The following is a 9,963-nucleotide window of genomic DNA, read 5'->3' as shown; positions in this document are numbered from 1 at the left end:
ATATATATTGTGTAAGCCCCATAACAAAGTCAGGTGTTTTAGAAGTGTAGGCTATTTTATTTTTTGTCTACACTATTTTCCTCAAATTAATCTTTTAATTGTGAATTGAATTCTTCTGCTTTTTCTGCTGGATTTAACGATGCACTATGGAGAAATCGCTCCGCCATTTCCTGGTTGCTAAAATTCTAATAGTTCGACTAATATCAGTTTGTGACAAAACAAGCAGGTCTAGTGTAGAGAATCATTGTACCATCTAAACCGCTGTGAAATATATTTTCCATAACCAAAAATATAGTATTTTCAGCTTTTTTGAAGCTCTTGTACAAAAACCAAAAGTAAACGACGCAAAAACGAAACTTAAGAAATTGAAGAATATAAATAGAACATATACACAGCTTCTTAGACTTGCTTTCAATGAATGACACATCTATAACTCACATTTCTATGTGAATTTGGTGGTCTCCCAAAAAGTTACATTGCAGGTTTTAAAGGGAGAAGGACCAGCAGGAAGGGTTTCGTTGCTGACATCATAGGTGCGTTCAGTTCGCTTGAACGTTTGCTACGTTGTGGAACGGTTTGTATTTAACGACGTTTCTCCAAAACGTTCTTGAACATACTTTTGAGGTCTGACTTGAAGCAATGAGTTACGTATTTAAAGGGAAGCGGTCATGTCGACTGTGTTCCCCAACCCAACCCGTTTTCCAACTGATCCTAGAGTACAGCACCGTTTCAGAACGTAAAAACATAGTAAACGCAGCCCGGAGGTGTAATCGTTATCGTTCCTATTTGCAACTAAAACTAGAGTTTCTATTGGATAAATGCAGGTATGTCCCGCCCCATTTGTTCACTTCCGTTTTAAGAAACGTTTCGCAACAGAATCTGCTTAAATAATACGCCCCCAGAGACATAAGGCGTCGTAACGCTGACGGCGTTATGCTACACAGTCTGATCGATGGATAGAGCCGTGCTACAAAACATCCCGAAGACTGGAATTAACCAAATGTACCTAAACTCCTATTACCGTGTAAAATAAAGTAAACAACGGAATACGTGTGATGAAATTATTGGGTGTTAAATCGTCGGGAAACGGTTTTCCGTTTCACTGTGTGGCGTGGCAGGCTGAGCTGGATCTGTGTGTGGATCACCTCCAAACTAAATCAGTACCAGGACGCGTGTAAATGATTGGTTTTAAATACCGTAACACACTAGGTAGTTAACGTTACTTCCAACTGCAAACATGGAGACTAAACTTAAGACTGCAGCTCAGACTGCTCTGGACTTGGAGCGAGAAAGACAGTATTGTGAACTTTGTGGGAAAATGGAGAATCTCCTTAAGTGCGGCCGGTGCCGAAACTCGTTCTACTGCAGCAAGGAGCACCAGAAGCAGCACTGGAAAATGCACAAGGTGAACTGTAAAGAATCCGAGGAAAACCCGCAGGTTTCTAAACAGAAGCCTGCTGAACCTCCGGTACCGTCTGGGGGGGTAAAGGGACAGACACCGCAACTAAAGACACGCGTCCAACCCGATAACACCGCATCTCCGAGCGGAGAGACTAGAATGAAAGGTTTTATAACTAACGCAGAGTGCGCTGGGTCGTCGCTAGGTAAACCGGGCGGGTCGAAAACCAAACCTAACGGACAGACCAGCACCCGGTCCACGCCTCAGAACCTCGCCATTGAGTACATCGTCCCGTGTATGATTAAGCATGGGATATGTGTTGTTGACAACTTCCTCGGCGGTGAAACGGGGCTGGCCATCTTGGAAGACGTCAAATTGTTGCATAAAACCGGGAAGTTTACCGACGGTCAGTTGGTCAGTCAGAAAACGGACTCCACTAAAGATATTAGAGGAGATAAGATCACATGGATTGAGGGCCGAGAGGCCGGATGTGAGAAGATCTGCTTCCTCATGAGCCGGATGGATGATCTGGTCAGACATTGTAATGGTCAGCTGGGGAACTTTACAATAAATGGAAGGACTAAAGTAAGTAGGCAGGTTAAGTTAAAGCTGCATTATGAAACGTTTTGTCCAACGATACCAAATTCACATAGAATTGTAAGTTATAGATCTGTCATTCTCATTGAAAGCAAGTATAAGATGCTGTAGCTCTGTTACGCGTGGTTGTTATTTCTATGCACACATTTACGTGTCGTTTTTGCGTTTTCTACTTTCGGTTTTGTACCCCACCGTCAAAACAGCTGAAAATACATACTTTTTTGCTTATGTTCAATTTATTTCACAGCGGTTTTGTTTAGATGGTACAATGATTCTCTACACTAGACCTGCTAGTTTTGTCACATGAACTGAAATTAGTCGAACTACTAGAATTTTAGCAACCAGGAAATTGCAGAGTGATTTCAGCGTAGTGCATCTCAGCGTCATATTGCCTGTAGTCGTCATATAGCGTCATATAGCCTGTAGTCGTCATATAGCGTCATATAGCCTGTAGGCATAGCGTCATATAGCCTGTAGTCGTCATGTAGCCTGTAGTTGTTATATAGCTTCATATAGCCTGTAGTCGTCATATAGCCTGTAGTCGTCATATAGCGTCATATGGCCTGTAGTCGTCATATAGCCTGTAGTCGTCATATAGCCTGTAATCATCATGTAGCGTCATATAGCCTGTAGTCGTCATGTAGCGTCATGTAGCGTCTTATAGCCTGTAGTCGTCATTTAGCCTGTAGTCGTCATTTAGCCTGTAGTCGTCATATAGCCTGTAGCCGTCATATCGCCTGTAGTAATTATATAGCCTGTAGTTGTCATATAGCGTCATATAGCCTGTAGTCATCATATAGCCTGTAGTCGTCATATAGCGTCATATAGCCTGTAGTCATCATATAGCCTGTAGTCGTCATATAGCCTGTAGTCGTCATATAGCCTGTAGTTGTCATATAGCGTCATATAGCCTGTAGTCGTCATATAGCGTCATATAGCCTGTAGTCGTCATTTCGCGTCATATAGCCTGTAGCCGTCATATAGCCTGTAGTCGTCATATAGCCTGTAGTCGTCATACAGCCTGTAGCCGTCATACAGCCTGTAGCCGTCATATAGCCTGTAGTCGTCATTTCGCGTCATATAGCCTGTAGTCATCATATAGCCTGTAGTCGTCATATAGCGTCATATAGCCTGTAGTCGTCATATAGCGTCATATAGCCTGTAGTCGTCATATAGCCTGTAGTCGTCATACAGCCTGTAGCCGTCATACAGCCTGTAGTCGTCATATAGCCTGTAGTCATCATTTCGCGTCATATAGCCTGTTGTCGTCATATAGCCTGTTGTCGTCATATAGCCTGTTGTCGTCATATAGCCTGTTGTCATCATATAGCCTGTTGTCATCATGTAGCCGTCATATAGCCTGTAGCCGCCATATAGCTTCATATAGCCTGTAGTTGTCATATAGCTTCATATAGCCTGTAGTCAACATTTAGCCTGTATTCATCATATTGCCTGTAGTCGTCATTTCGCGTCATATAGCCTGTAGCCGTCATATAGCCTGTAGTCATCATATAGCGTCATATAGCCTGTAGTCGCCATATAGCTTTATATAGCCTGTAGTCGTCATATAGCCTGTAGTCATCATATAGCATTTTATAGCCTGTAGTCGTCATATAGCGTTGTATAGCCTGTAGTCGTCATATAGCCTCATATAGCCTGTAGTCGTCATATAGCCTCATATAGCCTGTAGTTGTCATATAGCCTGTAGTCGTCATATAGTATCATATAGCCTGTAGTCGTCATATAGCCTCATATAGCCTGTAGTCGTCATATAGCCTCATATAACCTGTAGTCGTCATTTAGCCTGTAGTCGTCATTTAGCCTGTAGTCGTCATTTAGCCTGTAGCCGTCATCGCCTGTAGTCATCATATAGCCTGTAGTCGTCATATAGCATCATATAGCCTGTAGTCGTCATGTAGCCTGTAGTTGTTATATAGCTTCATATAGCCTGTAGTCGTCATTTAGCCTGTAGCCATCATATCGCCTGTAGTCATCATATAGCCTGTAGTCGTCATATAGCCTGTCGTCGTCATATAGCTTCATATAGCCTGTAGCCATCATATAGCCTGTAGTCATCATCTAGCCATCATCTAGCGTCATATAGCCTGTAGCCGTCATACAGTCTGTAGCCGTCATACAGCCTGTAGCCGTCATACAGCCTGTAGTCGTCATTTCGCGTCATATAGCCTGTAGTCATCATATAGCGTCATATAGCCTGTAGTCGTCATATAGCCTGTAGTCGTCATACAGCCTGTAGCCGTCATACAGCCTGTAGCCGTCATATAGCCTGTAGTCGTCATTTCGCGTCATATAGCCTGTAGTCATCATATAGCCTGTAGTCGTCATATAGCGTCATATAGCCTGTAGTCGTCATATAGCCTGTAGTCGTCATATAGCGTCATATAGCCTGTAGCCGTCATATAGCCTGTAGTCATCATATAGCCTGTAGTCGTCATACAGCCTGTAGTCGTCATACAGCCTGTAGTCGTCATATAGCCTGTTGTCATCATGTAGCCGTCATATAGCCTGTAGCCGCCATATAGCTTCATATAGCCTGTAGTTGTCATATAGCTTCATATAGCCTGTAGTCGTCATTTAGCCTGTATTCATCATATTGCCTGTAGTCGTCATTTCGCGTCATATAGCCTGTAGCCGTCATATAGCCTGTAGTCATCATATAGCGTCATATAGCCTGTAGTCGCCATATAGCTTTATATAGCCTGTAGTCGTCATATAGCCTGTAGTCATCATATAGCATTTTATAGCCTGTAGTCGTCATATAGCGTTGTATAGCCTGTAGTCGTCATATAGCCTCATATAGCCTGTAGTCGTCATATAGCCTCATATAGCCTGTAGTCGTCATATAGCCTGTAGTCGTCATATAGTATCATATAGCCTGTAGTCGTCATATAGCCTCATATAGCCTGTAGTCGTCATATAGCCTCATATAACCTGTAGTCGTCATTTAGCCTGTAGTCGTCATTTAGCCTGTAGTCGTCATTTAGCCTGTAGCCGTCATCGCCTGTAGTCATCATATAGCCTGTAGTCGTCATATAGCGTCGTATAGCCTGTAGTCGTCATATAGCCTGTAGTCGTCATATAGCTTCATATAACCTGTAGTCGTCATATAGCGTCGTATAGCCTGTAGTCGTCAGCCTGTTGTCATATAGCCTGTAGTCGTCATATAGCTTCATATAGCCTGTAGTCGTCATATAGCTTCATATAGCCTGTAGTCGTCATATAGCGTCGTATAGCCTGTAGTTATCATATAGCCTGTATTCGTCATATAGCTTCATATAGCCTGTAGTCGTCATATAGCATCATATAGCCTGTAGTCGTCATGTAGCCTGTAGTTGTTATATAGCTTCATATAGCCTGTAGTCGTCATTTAGCCTGTAGCCATCATATCGCCTGTAGTCATCATATAGCCTGTAGTCGTCATATAGCCTGTCGTCGTCATATAGCTTCATATAGCCTGTAGCCATCATATAGCCTGTAGTCATCATCTAGCCATCATCTAGCGTCATATAGCCTGTAGTCGTCATATAGCCTGTAGCCGTCATACAGCCTGTAGCCGTCATACAGCCTGTAGCCGTCATATAGCCTGTAGTCGTCATTTCGCGTCATATAGCCTGTAGTCATCATATAGCTTCATATAGCCTGTAGTCGTCATATAGCGTCGTATAGCCTGTAGTCATCATATAGCCTGTAGTCGTCATATAGCTTCATATAACCTGTAGTCGTCATATAGCGTCGTATAGCCTGTAGTCGTCATATAGCCTGTAGTCGTCATATAGCTTCATATAACCTGTAGTCGTCATATAGCGTCGTATAGCCTGTAGTCGTCATATAGCATCATATAGCCTGTAGTCGTCATGTAGCCTCATATAGCCTGTAGTCGTCATATAGCTTCATATAGCCTGTAGTTGTCATATAGCTTCATATAGCCTGTAGTCGTCATATAGCCTGTAGTCGTCATATAGCCTGTTGTCGTCATATAGCCTGTAGTCATCATATAGCGTCATATAGCCTGTAGTCGTCATATAGCATCATATAGCCTGTAGTCGTCATGTAGCCTCATATAGCCTGTAGTCGTCATATAGCATCATATAGCCTGTAGTCGTCATGTAGCCTGTATTGTTATATAGCTTCATATATCCTGTAGTCGTCATATAGCCTGTAGTCGTCATATAGCCTGTAGTCGTCATATAGCGTCATATGGCATGTAGTCGTCATATGGCCTGTAGTCGTCATATTGCCTGTAGTCGTCATATTGCCTGTAGCCGTCATTTAGCCTGTAGCCGTCATTTAGCCTGTAGCCGTCATTTAGCCTGTAGCCGTCATTTAGCCTGTAGTTGTCATTTAGCCTGTAGTCGTCATATAGCCTGTAGCCGTCATATAGCGTCATATAGCGTGTAGCCATCATATCGCCTGTAGTCATCATATAGCCTGTAGTTGTCATATAGCGTCATATAGCCTGTAGTCGTCATATAGCCTGTAGTCATCTAGCGTCAAATAGCCTGTAGTCGTCATATAGCCTGTAGTCATCATTTCGCGTCATATAGCCTGTAGTCATCATATAGCGTCATATAGCCTGTAGTCGTCATATAGCCTGTAGTCGTCATATAGCTTCATATAACCTGTAGTCATAATATAGCGTCGTATAGCCTGTAGTCGTCATATAGCTTCATATAACCTGTAGTCGTCAGATAGCCTGTTGTCATCATATAGCCTGTAGTTGTCATATAGCTTCATATAGCCTGTAGTTGTCATATAGCTTAATATAGCCTGTAGTCGTCATTTAGCCTGTAGTCGTCATTTAGCCTGTAGTCGTCATATAGCCTGTAGTCGTCATATAGCGTCATATAGCCTGTAGCCGTCATATAGCCTTTAGTCGTCATTTCGCGTCATATAGCCTGTAGCCGTCATACAGCCTGTAGCCGTCATACAGCCTGTAGCCGTCATATAGCCTGTAGTCGTCATTTCGCGTCATATAGCCTGTAGTCATCATATAGCGTCATATAGCCTGTAGTCGTCATATAGCCTGTAGTCGTCATATAGCTTCATATAACCTGTAGTCGTCATTTAGCGTCGTATAGCCTGTAGTCGTCATATAGCTTCATATAACCTGTAGTCGTCATATAGCGTCGTATATCCTGTAGTCGTCATATAGCCTGTAGTCGTCATATAGCTTCATATAACCTGTAGTTGTCATATAGCGTCGTATAGCCTGTAGTCGTCATTTAGCCTGTAGTCGTCATATAGCCTGTAGCCGTCATTTAGCCTGTAGCCGTCATTTAGCCTGTAGTTGTCATTTAGCCTGTAGTCGTCATATAGCCTGTAGCCGTCATATAGCGTCATATAGCGTGTAGCCATCATATCGCCTGTAGTCATCATATAGCCTGTAGTTGTCATATAGCGTCATATAGCCTGTAGTCGTCATATAGCCTGTAGTCGTCATATGACGGCTACATGACGCTATATCGCCTGTAGTCGTCATATAGCCTGTCGTCGTCATATAGCGTCATATAGCCTGTAGCCATCATATAGCCTGTAGTCATCTAGCGTCAAATAGCCTGTAGTCGTCATATAGCCTGTAGTCATCATTTCGCGTCATATAGCCTGTAGTCATCATATAGCGTCATATAGCCTGTAGTCGTCATATAGCCTGTAGTCGTCATATAGCTTCATATAACCTGTAGTCATAATATAGCGTCGTATAGCCTGTAGTCGTCATATAGCTTCATATAACCTGTAGTCGTCAGATAGCCTGTTGTCATCATATAGCCTGTAGTTGTCATATAGCTTCATATAGCCTGTAGTTGTCATATAGCTTAATATAGCCTGTAGTCGTCATTTAGCCTGTAGTCGTCATTTAGCCTGTAGTCGTCATATAGCCTGTAGTCGTCATATAGCGTCATATAGCCTGTAGCCGTCATATAGCCTTTAGTCGTCATTTCGCGTCATATAGCCTGTAGCCGTCATACAGCCTGTAGCCGTCATACAGCCTGTAGCCGTCATATAGCCTGTAGTCGTCATTTCGCGTCATATAGCCTGTAGTCATCATATAGCGTCATATAGCCTGTAGTCGTCATATAGCCTGTAGTCATCATATAGCTTCATATAACCTGTAGTCGTCATTTAGCGTCGTATAGCCTGTAGTCGTCATATAGCTTCATATAACCTGTAGTCGTCATATAGCGTCGTATAGCCTGTAGTCGTCATATAGCCTGTAGTCGTCATATAGCTTCATATAACCTGTAGTTGTCATATAGCGTCGTATAGCCTGTAGTCGTCATTTAGCCTGTAGTCGTCATATAGCCTGTAGTCGTCATATAGCGTCATATAGCCTGTAGCCGTCATATAGCCTTTAGTCGTCATTTCGCGTCATATAGCCTGTAGCCGTCATATAGCCTGTAGTCGTCATATAGCCACATTTAGCCTGTAGTCGTCATATAGCCTGTAGTCGTCATATAGCATCATATAGCCTGTAGTCGTCATATAGCCTCATATAGCCTGTAGTCGTCATATAGCCTGTAGTCGTCATATAGCATCATATAGCCTGTAGTCATCATATAGCCTGTAGTCGTCATGTAGCCTGTAGTTGTTATATAGCTTCATATGGCCTGTAGTCGTCATATGGCCTGTAGACGTCAAATATCCTGTAGTCGTCATATGGCCTGTAGTCGTCATATGGCCTGTAGTCGTCATATGGCCTGTAGTCGTCATTTAGCCTGTAGTCGTCATATAGCCTGTAGTCGTCATATAGCCTCATATAACCTGTAGTCGTCATTTAGCCTGTAGTCGTCATTTAGCCTGTAGTCGTCATTTAGCCTGTAGCCGTCATATCGCCTGTAGTCATCATATAGCCTGTAGTCGTCATATAGCATCATATAGCCTGTAGTCGTCATGTAGCCTGTAGTTGTTATATAGCTTCATATAGCCTGTAGTCGTCATTTAGCCTGTAGCCATCATATCGCCTGTAGTCATCATATAGCCTGTAGTCGTCATATAGCCTGTCGTCGTCATATAGCCTGTAGTCATCATCTAGCCATCATCTAGCGTCATATAGCCTGTAGTCGTCATATAGCCTGTAGCCGTCATACAGCCTGTAGCCGTCATACAGCCTGTAGCCGTCATATAGCCTGTAGTCGTCATTTCGCGTCATATAGCCTGTAGTCATCATATAGCGTCATATAGCCTGTAGTCGTCATATAGCTTCATATAGCCTGTAGTCGTCATATAGCGTCGTATAGCCTGTAGTCATCATATAGCCTGTAGTCGTCATATAGCTTCATATAACCTGTAGTCGTCATATAGCGTCGTATAGCCTGTAGTCGTCATATAGCCTGTAGTTGTCATATAGCTTCATATAACCTGTAGTCGTCATATAGCGTCGTATAGCCTGTAGTCGTCAGCCTGTTGTCATATAGCCTGTAGTTGTCAAATAGCTTCATATAGCCTGTAGTTGTCATATAGCTTCATAAAGCCTGTAGTCGTCATATAGCCTGTAGTCGTCATATAGCCTGTAGTCGTCATATAGCGTCATATAGCCTGTAGTCGTCATATAGCATCATATAGCCTGTAGTCGTCATGTAGCCTCATATAGCCTGTAGTCGTCATATAGCATCATATAGCCTGTAGTCATCATATAGCCTGTAGTCGTCATGTAGCCTGTATTGTTATATAGCTTCATATATCCTGTAATCGTCATATAGCCTGTAGTCGTCATATAGCCTGTAGTCGTCATATAGCGTCATATGGCATGTAGTCGTCATATGGCCTGTAGTCGTCATATTGCCTGTAGCCGTCATTTAGCCTGTAGCCGTCATTTAGCCTGTAGCCGTCATTTAGCCTGTAGTCGTCATTTAGCCTGTAGTCGTCATATAGCCTGTAGCCGTCATATAGCGTCATATGGCCTGTAGCCATCATATCGCCTGTAGTCATCATATAGCCTGTAGTTGTCA

The 9,963-nt window shown here is 42.9% G+C and overlaps 1 protein-coding gene across 2 annotated transcripts in view; it reads left to right on the top strand.

Annotated features, from left to right (window-relative positions):
• Positions 1-886: 886 nt before the first annotated feature.
• Positions 887-9,963, top strand: part of LOC115187292 (egl nine homolog 1) — a 25,877-nt gene continuing 16,800 nt past the window's right edge. The window contains exon 1 of one of the 2 annotated variants that reach the window (XM_029746358.1): positions 887-1,984. In XM_029746358.1, the coding sequence (XP_029602218.1) occupies positions 1,238-1,984 (747 nt within the window). In that variant the 5' untranslated portion in view covers positions 887-1,237. The remainder of the gene's footprint in view (positions 1,985-9,963) is intronic. The other variant, XM_029746357.1, reaches the window with a different exon arrangement.

Source organism: Salmo trutta, unplaced genomic scaffold (assembly GCF_901001165.1).
Source record: "Salmo trutta unplaced genomic scaffold, fSalTru1.1, whole genome shotgun sequence".
Classification (NCBI taxonomy): Eukaryota; Metazoa; Chordata; class Actinopteri; order Salmoniformes; family Salmonidae; genus Salmo; species Salmo trutta.
Note: the sequence above shows the minus strand (reverse complement) of the source record. Positions and strands in the feature narration are given on the sequence as shown.